Source organism: Cottoperca gobio, chromosome 16, assembly GCF_900634415.1.
Source record: "Cottoperca gobio chromosome 16, fCotGob3.1, whole genome shotgun sequence".
Classification (NCBI taxonomy): Eukaryota; Metazoa; Chordata; class Actinopteri; order Perciformes; family Bovichtidae; genus Cottoperca; species Cottoperca gobio.
This window is the reverse complement of record NC_041370.1, coordinates 20373164-20396950: the sequence shown is the minus strand read 5'-3', so window position 1 is coordinate 20396950 and position 23787 is coordinate 20373164. Positions and strand designations below refer to the sequence as shown.

General features: G+C 40.8%; 2 protein-coding genes across 4 annotated transcripts; one reads left to right on the top strand and one right to left on the bottom strand.

The window, feature by feature from the left end:
• Window positions 1–193: 193 nt before the first annotated feature.
• Window positions 194–13723, bottom strand: sybu (syntabulin (syntaxin-interacting)). Of its 3 annotated transcripts, none has more exons than XM_029451840.1 (8): window positions 13585–13723; window positions 9004–9050; window positions 8223–8409; window positions 7050–7250; window positions 4692–4791; window positions 4418–4570; window positions 2456–2611; window positions 194–2038 (listed from the first exon to the last, which is right to left on the bottom strand). In XM_029451840.1, the coding sequence occupies exons 2-8, from the start codon at window positions 9025–9027 to the stop codon at window positions 874–876; spliced, it is 1986 nt and encodes a 661-aa protein (XP_029307700.1). In that variant the 5' UTR covers window positions 9028–9050; window positions 13585–13723; the 3' UTR covers window positions 194–873. The 3 variants fall into 3 exon arrangements, with proteins under 3 accessions (XP_029307700.1, XP_029307701.1, XP_029307702.1); XM_029451841.1 differs by having other exon boundaries at window positions 7050–7196; XM_029451842.1 differs by lacking the exons at window positions 7050–7250; window positions 8223–8409; window positions 9004–9050; window positions 13585–13723 and adding an exon at window positions 5885–6039.
• Window positions 13724–17519: 3796 nt separating this feature from the next.
• On the top strand, window positions 17520–23104 carry gdf6a (growth differentiation factor 6a). Its single transcript, XM_029452109.1, has 2 exons — window positions 17520–17871; window positions 22140–23104. The coding sequence occupies exons 1-2, from the start codon at window positions 17520–17522 to the stop codon at window positions 23102–23104; spliced, it is 1317 nt and encodes a 438-aa protein (XP_029307969.1).
• Window positions 23105–23787: the final 683 nt, after the last annotated feature.

The window sequence follows — 23787 nt, the reverse complement described above, 5'->3', positions numbered from 1 at the left end:
TGGTTACACATGGCTTCAGACTTTTATTAATTTATGTTAACATCTTGTGCAAATGAAGGAACTTGGGCTCTCCCAGGTCTATAATATATCACTTTTACATAAGTCTTACACAAGTCAAACTTTGGTCCCAGTTTAGTAATTTCCCTCCCCCATCACAAACATCTAGCACCAAAAGAAAGTCACAAAACATGGCCCAATTTGATCATGCTTTAATAATAAAGATACAAGGACATTTGATGTAAACCACCAGTATTGCACATAGCTCAGGCACATTAACAAGTGTCAATTGCTTTAAGCATTAACTTATTTCTATGAACAATACACAAGGCTGTACCGAATAAAGCTCTACTCCCAGGAAAGGGAAAAAAAATATATATACTTCTTCACAAAACAATAACAGTGAACTCATATTAAAGCTTTGGCTGAAGGATTCTTTTAGGACAATAACTCAAAACTGTGGACTTTTCAAACCCATCAAACCGAAAGAAACATTCAATCTTTCACCTCTTGAAGACCTCATCCTAACAAAAAGAACTTTATTTATTGTTTTACCTTTTAAACACGAGGACAACAATGGGGACACCACAAGTTGATGATAACACATAACCATCTACCAAGATGATCAGCATATACATGTTAATGATAAATAAATAAAATAAATAAATGACCCCCCTTTATAAATAATCCCTTTCATGTCACCATCATGGTAACTGTACAGTGCAAAGTAACAAGTGTTGGAAACAAAATACAAATAAAATAACTGCATTGATATTAAGTGATCAACAAAAACACACAACAAATCTCACAAATACTCTTGAAAAGATGCTTAAGTGCTTTTAGTTCAATGTGTGCATGCGGAAGGGGTCCAAGCCTTTACGCATCTGGCCTGTGAGCGACGTGACGAAGAGAGTGCAATCCCATGATGCAACAGCCCCTGATGAGAGCAGCGATGTTGTACACCGGAGCGCTTCCGTCCACACCATGTCGCGAGTACAGCCAGGCCACCGTGGGTAGCACAGGGACTGCCACTGCAACCAGATCCACCAGGAAGCTGTTGCTCCAGTAACGCTTCTCGACCACATCTACTCCCGGCGACAGAGAATGTTCCTCCTCGACGACGCTAAAATCCAGCTCCTCCATGAACTGTTGGCTTTCTGTCGGTTCCGAGTTGCACATACCGGAATCCGTCGAGGTCTCGGGACTCTCTGCGGAAGCAGGACTGGGCGGGGGAGGTGTTGAGTCGGGTAGATCGGCGGTGGTGGCAGTGGATGTGGGCAGGTTTGGGAGAGCCAGAAGACTGCTGGAGGCCGACAGAGCTGTTGCCCCGTGGAAATTGAGCAGCTGGAGGAGCAGAGCCTGCAGGTCTGGAGACAAGGGTGTCATCTCAGTCTGGATTCCTCTATCTTCTGTGTTCTGCAGGGAAGTTGTGCTTGAGATGGTGACGGTGGTGGAAACTGTGTTTGGTAGAGCTGGAGCAGTAAATTCATCAATCAACTGTCCCTCTTCTGACAGCGCAGACACCCCAGGCCCAGACACTGCACTCAGCTTCATGCTCAAGTCCTGACTAAAATCCACCGCAGTAGACATGAAGATATGGTCTAAAATGTCCGCCCTGTTGGCCATCTCATCGTTCACCAACAGCCCGCTGTCCGCCATCGCCTCCGCCCCTTGGGTTCCAAGCTCCATCCCACCCTCTTCCTCCCCCACCATCTTCTTCTCACTGCCATCGGGGCTGTCGCAGATAAAGTCCAAGGTGTTTTCATCTTGGAGGTTGGCACCGCTCTGGGCGAGCTCCATGCTCTGCAGCAGGGACTCCAACTTCCTATTTTGGATGTTGATGTCGATAAAATACTTCTGTATGCCCTTGTCCTTCTCCATCAGGCTGCTCTTCATAGTTTCCACCACCTGACGCAGCTGCTTGATCTCTTTGCGAGCCTCTTTGAGGGACAGCTGAGCCTCCACCCGGTGACATTCCTCTTCTATCCAGTCTTCCCTCATTCTGCCGAGCTGGGCCTTAAGCTCCTCAACCTCTGTCTCTCTAATAAAAGAGGAATGAACATTTATAGATTTATTTGTGGAATAGTTTGAAAGTTTCTCGCTGAAAGTTACACGAGAAGATTGATACTCATATCCATATGCTAAATATGAAGCTATAGCCATCCACCAGTTAGCTTAGCATAATATTAAAAGCAGAAGGGACAAGTGAATATGAAGCCGTTTAACTCACAACTTGAGAGGTTGTCGTTAGCCAGCTGGCCATGCTAGCTCCTTCAGGCTATGCTTACAACCCTATATACAAAATCCAGTCTAACTGTACCTCCAAAGCTTAAGCTTTAAAAAGTTTTGGTTTACTTCTAGCCATACTTCCAGGCTAGCCATTTCCTCAAGTTTCTAGTTGTATGCTAAACTACATATAGAGTCACAGCATCTTCTGTGCTGCCAAATCTGAACCAACCTGTCATGGACGCTGTTCTCAGACTCCATCAGCTTGGTCTTCAGGTGTCTGATGGACACTTCCTTCTGCTGTAGAGGGGTGAGATACTGCTCTGGGTTCGGGGGTCTGATGCCATGGTTGTCTCCACAGGAGTGGTAGCGGCCCAGGCTCGCTCTTCTGTTGAGTAGAGAAACAGAACCTCAGTGTTTGTGCACATACATTTGGGTATCTGGAGTGCCTACCAACCCACAAACTGAAAGAAGACAACTCAGTCAGTTTATTATGAGCTGCCTCGGTCTGAAAACATGGGATTCAATAAGAAATTCAGATTTGGCTCCCCTTCCTATTTCACACGCAGGATCATTAGAATTATCGCCCCCATCTGAATATCTCCAACCACATATCGAGAACTACCTTTGCAAAGGTGGACCATATTTTTTTCTGCAAGCTATTCAAAGCACACTGGTCTTTTTTTTGAGGGGGGAATGTTAAAGAGATGGAAACAGAGCGTTTCAGACAGGGGTTGAATAAAGTAATATTCATACAGGCAGTATAAGAACAATTAAGTGTTTATGTGAAAATTTAAGCATACCAAAATACAAGTATGAAGCTGAAAATAAGTATAATAATATGTCCCTTTTAAAAAGGCCAGGTTTACCCCTTTAAAATCAACATCATCCATCAGCTCCTAACTAGACAATATGAATCAGCAGAAAACAAGCCAATGTGATGCTTAAAAGTCAAATCGCTCAATGCAGACAGTAATTTGTCTAGCTGAGAGAGTGCTGCCAGGGCAGATGCTCTCTGAAGCTTGGAATTACTGTCTGACACAGGATTACTGGCATGTAGACTAGAGGCAAAAAAACCTAAAATGCTGGTTTATCTCAATACAAGCACAGTCCACAAGGAAAGAAATCACCTTACTAGGAAAAACCTTAATCTAGAAGCTAATTGCATTAGCGTTCAAATGCCCTTTGCATGTCCTATGATCAGTGTTTTATCAAAGAACTGAAAAAGGATTCGTGTTTTTTTCTGTAGAGGATGAGTGGGTGGATTTGAAAAATATGCAAAGCAGCATGTAAGCCCCTCTCTTTCACTAGCACAATATCCTAGCAACCTGGGATACTTGAGGCTTTGATGTGAGCGCTCTGCATTGCAGCCAGAAATAAAAACCCAGGAGAAGGTAGCATGCCTTTGCAAAACATGCCACTGACTTGGTGTCCGGAAAGCTAACACCAAGTGTCCTAAAGTGACAACAGTGGAGGGTTATATTCCATTTATGGAAGCTGTAAATGAAAGATAAAAAAGGGCAGATTCTGCTTCTGCATAAAAACGCAAAAGGCTGCAAATTTGTCATTTATACCGCCGAGAGTATTTTTAGGTTAAACCATATGCAGGGCTGCGCTGCCAACAAACATAAAAAGCCTAAGAAGTAAACCTTCCAAGTAATACAAAGCCTGGAGCACCATGTCAGAAGTCCATGGTGGTCCCAAACACTATTCAGTTCACGCAATAATTGTGAAATATTTATGACCCTGTTCTCTCTGCCGAACCAAGGTGATTTCACTCTAATCCTGTTACGAGTCTCTAGTAGGGTCAGTGTCTGGGTACCATATTCAGATTTTGGCTATAATAAATCCTCATTAATCCAACCACAGCCAAATCATGACCGATATAAACCCAGACAGCTGCAGAGAGGAAACGATAAAGGTCTGAGCTTAATCCAGCCGCACACTCACTCATCGTTATTCTGCACATGAGCCTCAGTACAAATCTCTCAAGACTCCAAAATCAGCTCATTCCTCCCTCAGGCAGAAAAGGTTGGATTTGTAATGAATCCAAGTGGAAAGATGTGGATATTTTAGGCATGACCAGGAGGTCACACAACAACTGATGAACAACTTCTCCTCCCTCAACTTTAAAACCCACAATCTCGGTTCTGCGATTATTAATAATGCATGATATGAAAGCCATGTTTGGTACCTGGCGGTGGGGCTGGAGTTGCAGCTGCTGCTGTTGGTTGAAGAGGCTGCTATGGGAGGAGTCCTGTAGGGAGCGTAGAGCTCTGCATCATGGTTGGCTGTGGGGCTCCCGGCTGGTTTGAACACTGGGAGCGGTCTGATGTAGCTGCCGCGACTTGATAGAAGAAAACATAAATCTTTGACTAGAAATGGAATTCTAGTTACGCTAGAACTGCCTTAGTCTCATAGTGACCCCAGCAAACCAGACTGATGATACAAACATCTGAACCTCATACCTGCGTGAAGGAGCTCTCTTGCCAGCTGAAATGGAGGCGAGGCCCTCTCTGGTCTTTAGGCTGCCTGAGCTGCTGGAGGAGCTGAAGTCTGCCTCGCTACCTGCAGAGTGAAGCAGCAGTATTTTAGCACTTAAAGAGAGACGGTCTCATTTTGAGACGTGATAGAACCCAATCTTCTTTTTAAAAAGAGGGGCAAACACTACAGGTGAACAGGGTAAAAAACAAAACAAAAACTAATTTATTGTCACCATGAAAACTTAGCCAGCTGATTACTTACATTAAGACATTTATTGTTTTGTATTACAAGTTTTCAGAAATTGTATGTTTAAATATGAAAATTATGCATTATCTAATGCTTACTTTTGGTGAATTTAGCAGAAATATACAGATGCTAATTCACAAAGTTAAGAAAAATAAACACTTAAATGGATAGTTTGAATGTTTTCTTTCCCCTGGTCTGAAAGAACACATATGGAAGCAAAATAACCCAAACGCTCAAAATTGACCAGTGCATGAAATTTAGTTTTTGCCTGTAGTGTCTCCCTTTAAATACAAACGTTGAATTCATTCCAAGTGGTGGCTAATAAACAAATATGAGCTAATGTTAGCAAACTTGAGATAAGATATTGAGTCACGTTGCTGACTTTACAACATCTCTACTTGTTCTACTCCGACACATTAAATAAATGTCTTACATTAACACATTTAACACATCCACTCAACATCAATGGTTGCAGTTCAGAAAAAGCTATAGCCTCAACATTTAGCCTAACAAAAATATGCAATAAACACACTCTAACATATTAGGATTAAGTGCAGGATTAACTATCATATTACAGTTCATGTCAGCAGGACTTCCATCAAGTCTCCTGATGGAGGGACCAAGTAGCTAACACAGCTCAAAACATATATCCTCATACAAAAGCTTTTGGATGGGCTACTCCCCGTAATCTATACACTTTGTTAGACTAATGCGAATTTGAAGACATACAGATACAACACTTCATATGATTACAAATGCCATGAAAACTCCAGAAATAGGCAATAACTTCATTGTATGGAAGACGATCCGTTCACTGTAGAGTCTTCGGCACAATACCGAAGCCTAGAACTTCTCAGACCTAATCGTTTAAGTAGAGACTGCTCATTAAATGTTGTGCTGAAATGATAAAAGATGAAATTCAAAGCCATACCTGAGAAGCATCTTTTGCCTTCGAACAAAACCATATTACTCGGTCTAGTGATGACTGTGACAAACATAATAAATAAAAATAAAGCAAGTGATCCTCCACCACTTTGTGAGTCAACTGTTGTGTGTGCACATTCACTCAGTATACTAACCTCCTGCTCATCAGCCTAATTGACTAAGCTCCCAGATCTATTCTTCAACCAATCAGCTCTCCTCCTCATTTTTTACTCATGATCAAGCTTTTTTTTTTCTCCTTCCTCAGATTAAAAGATTTTGGGGTAAAGACTGGGATGTAATGTTTCTAAAATAAAAATGAAGAGGATATATATATATATATATATATATATATATATATATATATATATATATATATATATAATATAAGCTCATGTGCAGACATTTCAGGAACAGAAATGTGAACATTGGATAAAGTCTGGTTCAAAATGTTTATTGTATTTTGTTGACATTTTAGAAGAGAAGGATTTTAATCAGGGAATTTCGATATCTCTTTGTATCCCTTCATAAATAAGAAAACAGTGTCAACAGCCTTAAAAAAAGCCCTGTTTTAGGAATAAAATGTTCTATAAATGATATATGAACAGACTCCTCGGTGAAAACCTTCAAAAATATAGGTAGGATTGAAAAGTAAAGTTTGGTGAATTGCTTTTTCTGGCAGAGTATGAGGAACTCAGGTTAAATGTACAGATGCAAACAGACAAATTAGTCAAATTAACAGCTAAATCTATATTTTGGATGTTTTCTTTCCACTAGTCTGAAAGAAGACCAGTGCATGACAATGCAATGTTTTTGGCTGGGGTGCCTGAAGTTATTATTTTCCTTTAAGGCAAGCAGCTGCTTCCCGGCCAGTGTTTGTTCAAGTCAACAACTGCCAGCTACTGACGTGTGACAAATACGCAGTTATTGTACTTTGGTCTTTGGGGAATCACTGGAATACAGAATATATATATGTCATGTGATGTACATATAGGTCCGTGCATGTAAAATAATAAAAGTTGATTTAGAATCAACACACATAAAACAGATTATTTTTCATACTATAGGATCAAATCACAGTCCAGGTGAAGACTTCAAATATTGAAACTCAGGTTTTTTGTTGGTTTTTAAAACCAACAAAAAACCTGAGTTTCTTTTTTTTCTCAAACCTTTACCTCTGGCTTTCATGGCCGACCTCAGCTCCCTCTTGTGCCTCGAGCCGCTCCGTGGTTCTCCGCTCCACTCGGCCATCACCCTCACCCTCTTCACTTTGGTCTTGCGCTCGGGGAGTATGGGCGAGCTGTGGGCACTCTGCTCTGAGCCTGACGGGGTTTTGGAGGGGGACACAGACTGACTAGAGGGGCAGCCGGTGTCATCTATTGTAAACAGGCACACAGACAGTAATAGCCAGGAACATGCAGTGCGGGACAGGCAGCGAACACACACAGTTAATCAGAGCTCAAGGTTCAGCCTGGGTGTTATCTGACAGATAGCGCCACAGCTTTATGGACACTCACTTTCAGAAAGTAGTTGTCAGGTGTTTTTAGCGTGGTGGTTTACACAGTGTACACACAAACACATGCACACTTAGTGTACACACACACACAGGCATGGACGGTTTACTGAACGGCAGGTCCCTGTTTAATGTTACTGCTAACATTTCTTGTTTGGACGTCACAAATAGACACAAAATGATCACAAAGAGACACCAAAAGACGAAGAGGAGCAAAACATCTACAAAGAGATGCAAAATGACGAAAGATTCTCTCTTAATGTGTGGCTCTAGTTCTCATGTAGGACTCAACAGGGGCCCATTTGTCTCATAATCCATCCGCACACACAGGCTTGTCTTTTATTTGTTGTGTTTGTTAAGGAGTCCTAATTAGATCATCATAAAATAAACGTATATACTCAAGCACTGTACGTTACAATTTTGAAGTACTTTTACTTTACTTATGTATTTCCATGTTCTGCTACTTTATAATTCTTTTACCGTTTCAGAGGGAAATATTGGACATATTGAGTTACTCTGCAGATAAACATTTTGCACAGTGCAAACACAGTAATCTGGATATTAAAAATCTGCCATCGCATTGAGATAATAAAGAGTTGTACGAATTTTCGAGAACAATGGGACATTTCTCTTGATTCTAAAGCAGTGATCACTTATTTTGCCTTCTTTCAAGATTGTCACATTCATTTCTAAAAAAGCTATTTCTGTCTGAAACAAGTTGACAACAGCTGCACCTTGATCAGCTAACATTAAAAGGCTGCATGCATGTTGCACCAGCATCTGAGGCTTTTTTTTTTCAGACCTGAACTCCTCAGACTGGAGCTGAACTTCTTACCTGAGCAGAAGCTGTTGGTGCTGATGGTCCGTTTGGAGTGGTCCGAGCTGACGTCGCCCTCCTTCCCCTCCTCCTCTGATAAAGGTGAATCAGACAGAGGCGAACCTTTGTCCTTCGGTGGGGAGGGATGGAGGACCAAACGTGGGATGCGGCTGCGGGGGCTTCCTTTCTCCGGTGACTTCTTTTCCTGTTCAAAGCAACATCTGTCAGAGCCGCAGGCAGGGATGGAGACACCCACCTTAACTTGGTGTAGCATCTTTTTCAGTGTGGCAATGTTTTCTAATTCATAAAAGATTACATTTTGTTTATATTGTGGGTCCTTTGCTTTGATGATTACTGTCAGGTCACATTTTATCCAACTTTTTATTTACAACATTGCTTAACATGCCTCACTTTAAAGAAGTTGCTCTGATGTCCTTATAGAATAAAATTATCCACCTAAAAAAATTGAAATATTATATATTAATATTATTTTCCGCTTTTACTGGTTTTAATCCTTTAAACAACTTCAGTCCTGATTATCACTACCAAATACTTATTCATTTTCAGAATAGAATGCATCAATTTATTGACATAATGGCTGTGGGATCAAAATGTATACCATAACTGTTATGGTACATTAAACACTCCTTAGTAGTATATTAAACTGACAAAATGATAAAAAAATAAATAAAAAAATAAGTTCCTTCTGAGGCACAAGGGTAAAAAAAGACAAGTCTGTTCAGAAAAGACTCATTTCACATGCAGACGTCTGTGACCAGTGATCAGTGATAAGACTCACCTCATATTCTTGGAACGGTCCCATTGTGCTTCACGCAGCGTTTTCCTCTGTTAGATGAAAAAGAGGAGAAAAAAGAAGGTACGTCATTTTTTCTGTGGTCTGTGTATGTGGCGGTGTTTTGACGTGGCGCTCAAACCCTTAACAAACAAGGGCCCTCTGTCTGAACTCTGTTACAGCACTAAATCCCACACACACACACACACACACACACACACACACACACACACACACACACACACACACACACACACACACACACACACACACACACACACACACACACCCCTGCCTGGTACAGATGGCACAGAAAGACCAGAGCCGCTCATGATCAACACACGATGAATTTATGACCTTATAAAACTAATTCAAGCCTAGTAATATAACAGTCAAATGAAGGTAATTAAATTTAACAGCAAAACAAATAAAAGGTATAAAAATATGAGATAACAGGACTAAGAGTCTACAGCAATGCTAGTGTTTTACGAACAGCTAATGTCTGCATGCTTACAGGCTTTCAGTGATGATGCTAGCATGTTGACGTATAGCAGGTATATGTTTAACGTCGTTTAGCCTGTTAGCATGCTAACATATGCAAAGCAGCAAGTACAGCTGTTGAGATTTTTCAATAAGTAACACAAATATCAAACTCATGGTGGCAGTAGAGGAAAGGTCAGGGAATCTGCAAACTAATGAAGATACTTTGTCTGGGGACCATAAATGTTTGTCATTGCAATACATCTAACAGATTTCTCAGTCTGAAACCAAGTGTTTGGCTGATCAATAACCCAACAGCCCATGAAGCCATGCTATTGTGGCTAAAAATAAAGATTGGTACAACTATTTTCATATTCTGGCTTTTTGTCAAAGTCCCAGATTAGAATGAACAGATGAAGCACGGTAATAGATGAAAGGTGTCCCACTTTAGCGTATCACTGCTGAGCAAAACGGCACTAATTCTCCTTAACATCCTTCTGTGCCAAAACTGTGGGGGCTGTCTGCCAAAGGCTACAAAGTGCATGAGATATAATAGATGATGGAGCGATATTATATCCTCTTTTTAAAGAAAAGGTCACAAGTAGAGACCAAAGTACAAACTAACTCTTGTCAAAACTTTTTGTTAGGTACATGCACATTTAAACACAGAAGACACATATTTTATTGATGCTTTAAAGCTAAATAATGCAGAATTTCTCTCATGCTTGAATAAATTTTACACAATCACTTCACTTCCTCTCGCCTGTTGATTTCCTCTCAGAGTCGTCGCCTAAGGGGTCAGTTGCGTAAGTGCATACATGTTTTTTTTTTCTCTCTTTTTTTGCATTGGGAATGATGTAATTGACCTCAAGGCCTGTGTGCTGCTGTCGCATCAGTGAGTCCAAACCTGTTTCCCCTCGCTTCATCCAGATGGTTTTTACATTTATCCTTGTTCATCATGGCTGCTACAAACAATCCCCCATCAATAACAGAATGATATCACCACTTGACCTACTAAAAGCCAATTTCCCTGTATGAGCAGCTTGTGCAAAATCCTCTTTCTTCAAACCGGCCCAAAGAGGATTGCAAAAATAGAACAGTGACATGTGGGAATCAAACCTCCTTTTATCACACTCAAAAATAAATTTCTGACACCACCTTGCCTGCAGTTTCACTTTTATTTCCAGGCATCCACAGTACTGTAGCATTGTACAGCAGCCTGGCACGGTGGCACAGCACAATCGGATTTTAGAAACCAAGCAGCGCCGTGCCCTAGCAACAGTCTTAGCAACTGAGGGAAAGGGTGCAGCTAGATGGGACCAATTATGTGTGAATCTGAGTGTAGGCTTCTGCCTCTCATCCTGAGACGCCGTCCTTCACTGAGAAAATATCTAAGAGTGTGTCGAGGTGGTGTGGGGGTGTTCGCCATTCAGCTGTACAATGTTTCTCTCACACTGAATGAACATTGTGTCCTTGAGCCTAGGGAGCTTCTGTATATACTTATCCAAGTGCTACTCACTTACAGTTTAGTAGCAAATATATTTTTATTTGACTTAAAGCAAAAAATGAGGAAGTTATATCTGCCGATACATCAGGAAGTGCATTACTTCACTTATAGCACCCAATGGCCACTTTATAATATGATAATCACATTATAATGCATTATACCAGTGATTATAATGCATTATAAAAATATTACAATGTAATACAACTATGGGAATTATAACACTATAATTCTTGTAAAAAAGAAACGTCAGTGAGTGACCAGCAATTATGAAATAGTGTGATACTTGACCTTATAGGACTTTATAATGTGTTATGATTGTTGTTATAAAGAATAAGCAGCGCTATAAGCACATTATAATGCATTATAAGTATGGTTATAATGCATCAGAGACAGTGTTACCCAAATCAGATCTGAGGCGAAAGAATAGGGGCAGAAATATTTCAATAACAGTGTTGAGAGGAGAGAGGGGCGTTTTTCTACCTTCGGAGAATACTTTTATAAATTCATGCAACTACAAGCAGCCATGTGAAGGAAATATAGGAGGGCGGTGACGTGAAGAACGTGAAGAATGAAGAGACAGAGATCAGTAGCGTGCCGGAGGCAAATCATTTCAAACTGAATGGCATTGTGTTATTTGTTCCGGTGCCTGGACAAAGTAATATGCTGATAGTCACTCAGTGGTGTCAGCTTGTAACCTGAAACCCTGTGAGGTGCTTGGACACAGACAGAAGTGTTTCCATAAATGCTCTTCTACATGAAGTTAGTCACATTATTTATTTTTAGCTGTGGTGACATATTGCCTGTTTCCATGGAGTTTTATCCTGAACTAGCCCCTGTGAAGTAGGATTATGCATCAGGTCCTGCACCCGGATCCTCTGCTTGACTCCAGACAGTGTTGATTGGCTACCCACTGAGCGACAGGCTAAGCATTATCTAAGTTGCAAACACAGGATATTCAGCTCTCTTATGCATGACCAAGTGTTCCAAACTACCTGTGTAACCACTACACAATCACTCCAGCAACTCATCCAAACGTAATCGCCCTGCTTTAGGAAGTAGATGTACTGAGAGAGGTAGATGCTGTCAGTGGGATAAAGTGTACATGACTGCATGGTAAACAAGCCTTTAAGCCTCCACTGAAGCTATTCCTCTTATCCAGATGGTCTGCTTTTAAAACAGCATGGCGTGGGCGTGAAAAATAAATCCATTAATCCTATGTGCTTTCTAATGTTGATCATGCACATGGACTAATACAAAGCTGTTTCCTCCAATTTGATGATGCACTTGCTCCATTGATTGTGTTGACCCGACTTTTAATGAGGCTTTAAGTTGTGTCATTTCAGTGATGACGACATTGGATGCACACTGATGAACTGATGAAGCGACGGACTGCTTTGTGCAGTTTTGAACGATGTGATCGTAACTGAGCATCCGTGTTCTGACGCAGGAATAATTGCACTCGGAACATGGAAAAATGTCATTGTATTTTAAGCAGCACAACACTTGCAAATGACCAACCCTTCTGTGGAGACACCCCAGGTGAATAGGGTAAACTTGTTAACTAATAGCATGAAACTTACCAAGTTGATTACACAATGCAATTATTTTTATATTTGTATTACAATTTTTCTGACATTTAATCTTTCAAATATGCAAATCATGCATAATATGCATATGATTATGCAGTATACATTTCCAGAACAGAAATCTGATTATTGGATGAAGCCAGGTTAAAAATTATTGTTTCATTTTGATGACATATTAGAATTCAAAGGTTTTTATAGAGGGAATTTTGGTTATCTCTTTGTATCACTCCATAAAAAAAGAAATGTTGTCAACAGCCATAAAAAATAAATATAAAATATATAAATCATCATTGCAGGGAGCCAATAGACTGATGTCTTGATAGTCCAGAAGTTGTTTGTCCCATACATAAAAACGAAACTGACTGCTATGATAAACACTAAATAATAATTCTCTGTGTTTTACCACCATATGGTTCCACAGATAATGGTGCTAAAACCCTTTAAAAATACATGACATTCTCATAATTAACTAAATAATTTTTTTTTTACGAATACAAGCCTTCAGATAGCAACATTGCCCTGAAATGACCCTTGAACATGCCTCCCTTTGTTTTCCCCACCTCACTTCCAAGACATTTTTATAGTTTCTACAGGCTAACGACCTGTCCGTGTCCTGATATCCCCTGACAATAACGGCATCTTCTCCTACACGGCCTACAAATGTCTTATTTTACATTATATCATGATGTATCCAGCGATGTTGTTTTTGTTTCATCTGGCGCCCCCACAGTTGATGGCAATGTTTTGTTCTAAGGGAGATGCGTCTGGAATAAATTCGAAGTACGACATAGGATGTGAGCGACCGCGATGTAAACATCCAACTTCCCTCCTCATGTGTTCACGTCGTATGTGCGCGAACATTCGGATGATTCGACCAAAAATACTCCTGAACTTGTAAACAGCTCCTCCTCAGCCCACCTGCTCACAGTTTAATTCTGTTTTTTGTAACCTAATGGTAATAATGGTTTGGTTTCATATGATTTTCTGTGAAAGGGCAATAAATGAAATGCTTGCCTGGATGTGTGATGGTGGTTCCTCTCAGAAGGATGCGCGTGAGTCGGTGAAGCACAAAGGGTCGTTCCTCTGCTGCTGGTGCTGCTGGTGTTGGTGCTGCCAGCCTCCGCTCTGCTCTGCTGTGTGGATGTCGGGCGGAGAGGCTGTGTGCACACTGAGGACACACGCGATTGGACAAGAAGCGAGACCACTGACAGTGCACACACAATATGACTCCCATCCCGAGTGTGTTACATAACGCGTGAGGCATCAACCCCTCCTCCCCCCTCCCCCTCCATCATATTGAGCCACACACTGCAGACAGGCTGTATAATATGTAGGGTAAATGACGTGTTTACATGAAAATGTTGGCACATCATCAACACATAAATGACATGCCTGACAACCCAAGAGAGCCATTTGACCACGTGACAAACGCCTTGATACATTATGCACATTCTAATATGATATGAATATGTGTCAAAATCAATTTATTATTAATATGGTATATTTATGCAAACAGTTTGAGCGTGGATTGCATTGTTGACTGAGTCGCTATATACGGATGCCAGCTAAAGTGCACAATATGAAACCACACACACACACACACACACACACACACACACACACACACACACACACACACACACACACACACACACACACACACACACACACACACAAAGACAGGAGGTGTATGTATGTGTACAGTGATGTTACATGTTTTGACTTCCTCTCAGAGTAAGAGCGAGTTTGCTCTCCATGGTGCTGAAATCAGGGATATCTATTCATATTAAAATGCATTCAAACATCATGTTTGCCTGATTGTAGCCCACAGTAGGAAGCAAATGTATCGCAATGAAATAACCTGCAGGGCCATATGTTAACGTTGTGTTCATCACTAGATTGAGTTGTGAAGAAGCACTAACTGGACACTGGGTGGTACTGGATCTATTGTTAGCATGTGACTTATGTGAAGCAGTTTGATTTCTTATCACTGAGGCCCTCTGCTGGACCAAGATAATGTCACACAGTGGGCTGCAGGTTAACACAACTAAATGGGTTGAAATAAGGATGCCCATCACTCTTACCTGAAGCACTGCAACTCACAATTTTTTTTTTATAAGCTTAAAGCAGCTCCATGGCAATCTTACATCAATGTCTATCATTATTCCTTCTTGAGGCGAAACAATTTTTAGAAATTAAATTCACCTGTCTTTGTTCAGTGTTCTGCATTAGTGTGCCTTGTTTGTGTGGGGAAAAAACAGCAGATGAAATAATGTGAACACATGGCAAATGACTGCATGTGGTACAATATTCGTTTTATAATTTGGGCTATTTTGCTTCTATAACATGTCTTCTTTCAGACTAGTAGAAAGAAAAACATCCAAATTACACATGTAGCTAGATTTCTCCCAAATTCACCAACAGTTAGCATTAGATAATGTTGTAAAACACATTCACATCTACTGGGAAAAATTCATGGTGATATCTATTAGTTTAAAAATGTTTACCCTACTCACCTGTAGTGTCTTACAAAACATATGTCATTTTACAATAAATATCTTTTTCTCAAAATTTGTTTTTTTCATTTTACTCTGTGCAAGAAATCTCCACTTCAGTGACACTTCAGTTCACCAAACTTTCAAGTTTCATTTGCTATTTATATTCTGAAGGTTTTTACAGAGGGTTTTTTTTATACATTATTCATAGCCTGATTTATATTCTAACATTCAAATATTATATTTCAGTCCTAAAAGCATGGTGTTCCCTCTGTAAAAACTCTAATATTTCAACAAATTGAAACAATAATTGCCTTTATCCAATAATCAGATTTCTGTTCTGGTAATGTATGTAAATTAACACATATTTATTAAGATAATGCCTCATTTGCATATTTAAACATAACATTCACAAGACTTGTAATACAGAAAATGATTGTTCTAAATGTTAGTAATCAACTGGGGAAGTTTCATGGTGATATGTATTATTTAAATGTTTTACCCTATTCATAATATAAACACATGGTGAAGATAATATGGCAAATCACTGCTTTGGGTTCAATATTACTAGATATTGTGAAGTTTAGTTACTTAAAATAATCAGAAAACATGAATATTTAACAAAACACATGATGGAAATGACAAATTTACATCTAATTAAAACTATATGCATATGTGGCAAATACATTCTGAATCAGAATTGGGTTATTTTTGCAAAGTAGGGTTTCACATACAAAGAGTTTGCTTTGTTGTGTTGGTGCCTTACATAACATAGAAAGAGTGAATTCAATTAAACATAAAAGCTAGAACGAAAACCAAGACACAAAAATATAGAATTGAAAACAGAATTACAATAAAAACACAAAACAAATACTCAAAAAATATGTACAATATATCTGAATTACAACAAGAATGTCTTTGATTTATTTATATATATTTATTAAAACGAAAGAGCTGTAAAAAAATAACAATAAATATTAAAGAAATTACTATAAAAATATGTACATTAACTGAATTAAAATGGAAGAGCTGTGCAGTTCAAGTGATCTGCACTGCAATGAACCCCGGAGTCTCTGACCTCCGGAAGTATGAATGCTGGCCATAAAGAAAGACCTTTACAGAAGTGGTGGGAATTATATGTTCACTTCAAATTTTATGAAATAAATTACTTATTGTCACCATTTGAGAAGTGATGATTTTCTATTTGTTTATTACATAGACGTGTTTACATTGCTGTAAAACAAAAATCAGCTACAAAACAAATGTAAATACATGCTTGAAAGCTGAAAGGGGGAGCCACATTTTCCCAGAGGACGTGAATGCAGCATTTGTCCTCGTTTCTTTGAAGGCTAAATGAGACATCGGATTGTAATGAACGACAATGTCCACTAGGGGTCACAATTGTTATTTAAAACATTTTTTATGCATTTGAATAAGACCGCACATCAAAGCTAAATATGTTAGGTTTACTGCGATCACACCTCGAGGTTACATTTAAATGCACGAGACCTCTGCCCTCAGTGTATGCCCATGTTTTTTTTTCAGAGGAGTTTATTATCACCTCTTTAAATGTCATCCACAAACGCAAAATACCGACATTTAATCTGCCTTGTTGTATTATTTATTCCATAGAATTTACGCAAACTATTCCTCTAATTAATGTGTCAAACTCAGTTTCAAAATTCATTATGTGAAGAAATGCCGCATCACCATGTAAAAACCGTGTTTTCAGTCTATCTGCGCGTAAAATCTAATCTAATCTAATCTAATCTGATTTGACGTGTCCTTGGAAGCTTTCAGACGCTCACAGACTTTGTGATAAGGAGTACTATACATTTGTTTTTGTTTTTGTGAAAATCACGTGGACCTACATTTACTTTTTCCAACGTTGTAAACTTAATGCTGTAAAATTAGTAACAGCTCTATATGCTGCGCAGACATTTTAGTTGTAACTGTGTCTAAATGAAGGAAGGAGCAATATTGACTCAATTTCAATAGTTCAATTTCATTGCTTGATTCACTCATTGCTATTACAACTTTGTCATCCAAAATAAAGAAAACCATTATTCTCTATGGGCAGTGTAGATAAATTCAGCAATTGGCTGTTAAACTACCACTAACAAAAACTTTCCCACACGGTGTCTCGTGAGTGTATGTTGTGGCGGTCGGTTGGCTGTAGTGCGCGTCTGTTTGGAGGTCTGTGACATGGAATTGTTTGAGAAGCCCTGCACTGAGCGACCATGTGGGCGTGTTTCTCTCGGCCCAACAGTCTCCGCTCTTGTGTGGAGTCCAGAGCGCAAAACGCACTTCTTCTGGTGCGACCGGAGGGCGCAAAAGTAGCAGTTCTCCCACCTTGACGCGCACACCATCTCCGACTCTGACGGCCCCACGAATTCAACTTCTGTGAGCGGGAATTTAAGAGTTTCTTAACATCTCCCGGTGACTCTTCCAGCCATGGACGCATCTCGATTCGTGACGCTATATCTGGGCCTGCTACTTGTTTTCCTTGGGAATATACCGTGTTTCCAGTCTGCTGCTATCATCTCTCCCTCTGCGCCGAGGAGAAACAGGGGAGCCCGGATCTCTCATCGGGACGGACAAAGGTCATCCAAAACCCTAAAAGACATCTTCGCGTCTACGCACCCCATCGTGGGCCATCACAAAGAAGCCGCTATTGTGCCGCATGAATACATGCTCTCCATATACAGGACATACTCGGCTGCAGAGAAGCTCGGACTAAACGCAAGCTTTTTCCGCTCATCGAAATCGGCCAACACCATAACAAGTTTTGTGGACAGAGGAACAGGTTGGTTTCAGTCCGCTGCCAGCTCCATCAGCTCATTCTTCCATAATTCTGTGGCCTCAACTGACTGCTCTAATATTCTCCTCTTGTATAGCTCTCCATAAAATGTGGCTAAAAACTACAGTCATGTATAAAAAAGTACATAGAAAGAAGCTCGCAGCGGCTACTTTTACGCACGTTTTAGATCAGGCAAAAATAATGTGCAAATGCTCTTTTACGCGCATAAAATCTCAATAAATCCTAAGGATCAATATTAAACAAGAAATATTCTGAAAGCTATAGGATTATATGTTGTTCATGAGCAGTTTTGTGATTGTATACGGATATATTTGGCGAATTGACGCCCGAAACACTTCGCCTTTTCCGAGTATTAACTTATATTACTCTGAAATTAACCTTAGGGTAACACGACAGTAAAACACTAATTAAGGCTTTCTCTAAATGAAGGCTGTAAATCACTGTCAGTGCATGCTGCAGCAATAACTATTCTGCTTCTAACGTCAATGTGAATACAGAGGAAAGTTTTTTTTATAACAGAGATTGCTGTTTCATTTTCGATATTTAAACGCATACATCTTGAAGTAAACCTGAACATTTAAAATACAACTGAGGTTAACTCCCAAAATCAGGCACATTCTAAACAAATCCAATCTATTGTCATTATGGTGCCCAGTTTAGCCAACTTGTGCTGCACAAAGGGAGCCGGGGGCCGTGGCAGAGCGGCTCGGTCGGTGTGAGAAGCAGGTGTTTGGGTCAGTTAACATGTGTAACCAAGTGATTAGACTGGCCTGCGAGGACAAACACAGTCTGATAAACACAAACACATCCAGCACACACAAGGGGACATAAACCGAGTTAATATTTGCTGGAGAAATAAAACATATCTTTGGTTGTGAAACACTCCGACACTGCGCGCTGCAAAAAATATCCATCATTAGGATTTATTTAGTGCAGAGTCGGCTGCTTAAATTATATTATATGACAACTTGATGAGGTGCAATTATTTCCATTGCAAATCAACTTTTTTAAAACACTTATGTTGCGTGAAATGTAACTCTTTTCAAAAACGTATTACAATACTTGATACATTATGCTCAAAAGCTGCATTGAAATTGGTTCTCACACCATTTTCCAGAGAAAAAAAAGGACGTTTTAATAATGAGTATGAAGCTAACAGGCTCGTCCGTGTGGTCACTTCTTGCAGTGTGAACTGATTTGATAGGAAAAACGCCTCACTTTCTCCTGTGATTCTGATGTGATGTGTCACTGGCTCTGACCCCGAGCTGGACCCTCTGAGAGCTGCTTGGCATCGAACGGCTGATTGGAGTATTTGAACTCGGTGATCTAATAGAGTGTTCATGTCATAACATATCAAACACTGTCTATTCTCCCATAATGACCCAACTCGGCCACGATGGGCACATCACCAAAAAAACGACGAGGGGGGAAAAATGAAAGAGCTCTTCCTCCGCTGTGAAGTGGTTCGTTTTTCTTTCATTTTTTTTTTTTTACTGCAGAACCTCCCTTTGCGACCGCCACTTTAATTACGGAAAATTATTTTTCTTCCCGTTCTTTCAGCTCAAGCGCCTTTGGTTTCTTTTGGGATTCCTCCCAGCATCCCCTGAGTGTTGCATTGCATTAACCTGCAGAATGAACCTCAGCTGGGACTTTTCATTATTTAAATCGCCTCCTCCAGGAAAGAAATACACATGGGGGCAGCTTCTGACGCGTAAAGTAACAGGTTTTACGTCTTTTACGCATTATTCATCCACGGAGAGACACGTTTTACTGAGTGCACCTATGATCTACGGCTTCTTGGGCTTTTGTAGGTAAATGAAATATTTTTATAAAACCAGGCAGGGTGTTTCTTAGAGGTCACAAAAGGCAAGATCAGAAAAAGAATAACCCGAATTTGAAAATTAGTTTTGGCACTTGGGGTAACTCATTAAAGCGCAGATGGTGCAGACCGGCCTCTCTCTCTCTCTCTCTCTCTCTCTCTCTCTCTCTCTCTCTCTCTCTCTCTCTCTCTCTCTCCCCCCCCTCTCTCCAAACAGAGGCATAGATGACAAAAACATGTTTTGCATTTGTTCAAATACAAGCAACAAGGTCAAACAAAAGTGCACAGGATGCCGTTTTAAACTAGCAATAAAGTCCACCGCATTCTCTCCCCAATTATCCACCGTCAAGCATCTTACGCGTAATGGAAAAAATTGGCTTTTTACATAATAATGAAATTAAGAAAACTCTACATTTTTTAAACTGTCAACACGAATATCTCTCAATAATTCCAACAGTGTGTTGGGTCAGTCAGTCGGTCCGTGCAGGCGCGTTTCAAGGCGAATGTTGTCGTTGGCAGGATGAGATGAAATATAAGAGAGGAAGTGCTTTAATGAGGAAGTTGGGAATTCAGAACTGTTAATTATTTGGTGAACTTGTATTCGATTTGTTTGAGGTCTTATATAAAAAAAAGAAGAATCCTAATGCAGACCATACGCGCAGAGTCACTGTAACCAGCACAAGGTTTCAATCTGCTTTTACTGTTTGACTCGGCAGGACTCACGGAGGGAAACTGACAACTACATTCAAATATCTCCTTGGAAAGAGTTTTACAGATTATATCACAGGGGTGTTTAGATGTAGGCATGTCACTTTTATTTTATGAACATATATATTTAAAACGTTCAGATGGAAATGGAGACAATAAACCGAGACAATATGCTTTATTTTATAAGAAAACAAGACCACACATCAACAACAATTTCTCTCCACATTTTGGTTTTAAACCTTGTTTTCTAATAAATGGAAAACTTGTGACATTTAAAAGAAAGGATTTCACTTATCCAAACGTAAATCAACTCGCGTTAACAATTTTCATGAATTGAATACCATGTTCTTGATACATTCTGCGTATACTAAAACAAAATGTCGAGAAAAAGAAACATGCATGAAATAAAAAATGACTTCACTCGTATCTTTTCGATTTTCATGTGCAAAAAAAATACAAACGAAAAATTATACATAGAGGATTTTTTGGGAACAACATTTCCATTGTGTCTATACTTTCATAATCCATAAACTAAATATGCTAACATGCTAAACATAAATCATTCTGATCCAAAAATGTATTTTAGCAAAAAACACATAAAACACATAGACTTTTTTGTTAGTTAAATTCAGATATTTAATGTGTTTTGTAAACGCTTTTGTTCCACAGTGTTATATTCCAGTCTCACTGGTGGAATATTTGTAGGCCTCCTGGTCTCCCGCAGGGAATAATGCATTAATTGTGTATTGTTCAGTTGAGTGTACAGTATGTCGCCTTTAGTCCGTTGTGTCTGGCAGCACCCAGGGGCCTTCACATCACTAGGCCCCTTGTTTTGTTTTGTTTCTTTCTTTCTTTGCCTTACAACTCTGAAAGAGTTCTCAAAAAAGAAAACTCACCACATTTGTGATGTTCTGCCTGCTGCTTAAATTTAAGAGACTGCAAAGAAGTACAAGTTTACTTCCACTCTGTCAAAGAGCTGGAAATAAATCATCAATCTGTCATCACGTGAAATGAAAGCAGAACTATTTTCATTAAAACAAGCTGGCTCTGATTAAAAGTGGCGTGGCATTCAAATGTCGCCAGATTTGATTGGATTATTGTCAATGCAATATCAAAAACGAATTTTGTCCCCTTAATGACAGGTGATGTACGCAATATACATTTCTTTTTTTGGAACAAGCGAGATTAGATATGTCCTGTATATGACATGAACACTGTGAGCCACGCATCAAAATATAATTTCAAATTGTTCATGTGCAACAAGTTTGAATGAAATGAAATTAAGGAAGTTTGGGAACTACAATTTTAGGGAGAAGCCTTAAAGCAGGTTCTGTAAGCGTAACCCTCATTTAGCCTTTAGCATTATAATAATACATAATATAGTGGATGGATTGAGGAAGCACAGTTTTTACCTATAAATAAACGTGGTGTTAACTGTGAGTTATTTTTTTTATTCTTATGCAAACTGAGGACTTGTCAGCTGTAGTTTGTTTCAGGCAGGTTCATGAAAAACAAGAGAGAGAGAGAGAGAGAGAGAGAGAGAGAGAGAGAGAGAGAGAGAGAGAGAGAGAGAGAGAGAGAGAGAGAGAGAGAGAGAGAGAGAGAGAGAGAGAGAGAAGGCCTCTGTGGGAGAATGTGAGTCCCCCACTCCCCCCCTCCATCCCTCTGAACACTGTACACCCTAAGTGAATCTGACTGCAATTATTTTCTTCTTTTATCCTTGCAGACGATCTTTTGCACTCTCCTCTGCGAAGACAAAAGTATCTGTTTGATGTCTCAACCCTTTCAGACAAAGAGGAGCTGGTCGGGGCGGAATTAAGGATATTCCGGAGAGGGCCCGGGGATTTGCAGACTTCCCTGCAGACGACGGGCCTCTACGACATCCAGCTGTACCCCTGCCGCTCGGACAGACTGCTGGACTCCAGGTCTCTGGACCCGCTGGACTCCACCAAAGCCGGCTGGGAAGTTTTGGACGCGTGGGAAATGTTTAAAGCACACCAGCATCACTATCATCACCCCCACCATCATCAGCAGCAGCATCACTACCAGCAGGGGGGCCAGCTCTGCTTCCAGCTCCGCGTCACTTTGCGCAAATCAAACACCGAGGTGGACCTGAGGCAGCTGGGGCTGGGCAGGAGCGGACGGTCCCAGCAGGAGAAGGCCATCCTGGTGGCCTACACGCGCTCCAAGAAAAGGGAGAACCTGTTCAACGAGATGAAGGAGAAGATCAAGTCGCGCGGCGAGAAGGAGGAGGTGGCGGCGGCGGTGGAGGAAGAGGGGGTGTCGCTGAGGGGGGTTAAAGGAGACGGGCCCCGGCGGCGGCGGAGGACCGCGCTGAGCAACCGGCACGGGAAGAGGCACGGCAAGAAATCCAAATCCAGGTGCAGCAAAAAGGCGCTGCACGTGAATTTCAAAGAGCTGGGCTGGGACGACTGGATCATTGCGCCTCTGGATTACGAGGCGTACCACTGCGAGGGGGTGTGCGATTTCCCCCTGAGGTCGCACCTCGAGCCAACCAACCACGCCATCATACAGACGCTCATGAACTCCATGGACCCCAACAGCACCCCACCCAGCTGCTGCGTCCCCACCAAACTCAGCCCCATCAGCATCCTGTACATAGACTCGGGCAATAACGTGGTGTACAAACAGTACGAGGACATGGTGGTGGAGCAGTGTGGGTGCAGGTAGCGGTCATTATTCATTAGAAAAAAACACTTAAAAAGACAGAAAAATCAAAGATAAGTCTTGATGGGTCCCAGGTTGAAGATAAGTTTGACGCGCCTTATTCAAAAGGGATGCACACACAGGCGATATCTGCTATTTATTCAAACTTCAGTACAGTCACAATCATTCACACTCTCTGCCTTAACGTGCCTTCGTTCCCATCCACTGCAACACGTCACTCATCAAACAGGCTTTTGTTTCCCCAGAGAGTGAGACGTGTCCATATGGCACAAGGGATGGGTACAAGGCGAGAAGGGAGCCCATTGAGTGCGACTGTGCACCTGTTCGTGCCGAGGCCAGGGGACAGTGGGCTCAGCGCTTTGTTGCAGCTCTGCCGTGTGATCCTGCCTGCCAGGCCGGACTCTTTTGGGTATGTGCATCCAGGCCGTAATTGCCATCGTCCAGCTGGAGTCATTACAGGCCCGAGGAAGTGCCTGTTTTCCAAATAAAGGGGGTGAATGTCTAATCTATCAAACACACACACACACACACACACACACACACACACACACACACACACACACACACACACACACACACACACACACACACACACACTGGTCTGAGGAGAGGAGAGGAGATAAGATGGTGGTGGTAATGCCTTCAAGAGATTTCTTTTGCCTTACTGGAGACCAGTCGCTGTGGAC

What these genes read in the sequence shown, in the direction of transcription:
- sybu (XM_029451840.1), bottom strand. Translation starts at nt 9,027, where the DNA reads ATGGGACCGTTCCAAGAATATGAG. An exon ending in GACCGTTCCAAGAATATGAG is followed by an intron (nt 8,410 to 9,003) that starts GTGAGTCTTATC and finishes TGCTTTGAACAG; the next exon opens with GAAAAGAAGTCACCGGAGAA. An exon ending in CACCAACAGCTTCTGCTCAG is followed by an intron (nt 7,251 to 8,222) that starts GTAAGAAGTTCA and finishes TGTTTACAATAG; the next exon opens with ATGACACCGGCTGCCCCTCT.
- gdf6a (XM_029452109.1), top strand. Translation starts at nt 17,520, where the DNA reads ATGGACGCATCTCGATTCGTGACGCTATATCTGGGCCTGCTACTTGTT. An exon ending in TTTTGTGGACAGAGGAACAG is followed by an intron (nt 17,872 to 22,139) that starts GTTGGTTTCAGT and finishes TTATCCTTGCAG; the next exon opens with ACGATCTTTTGCACTCTCCT.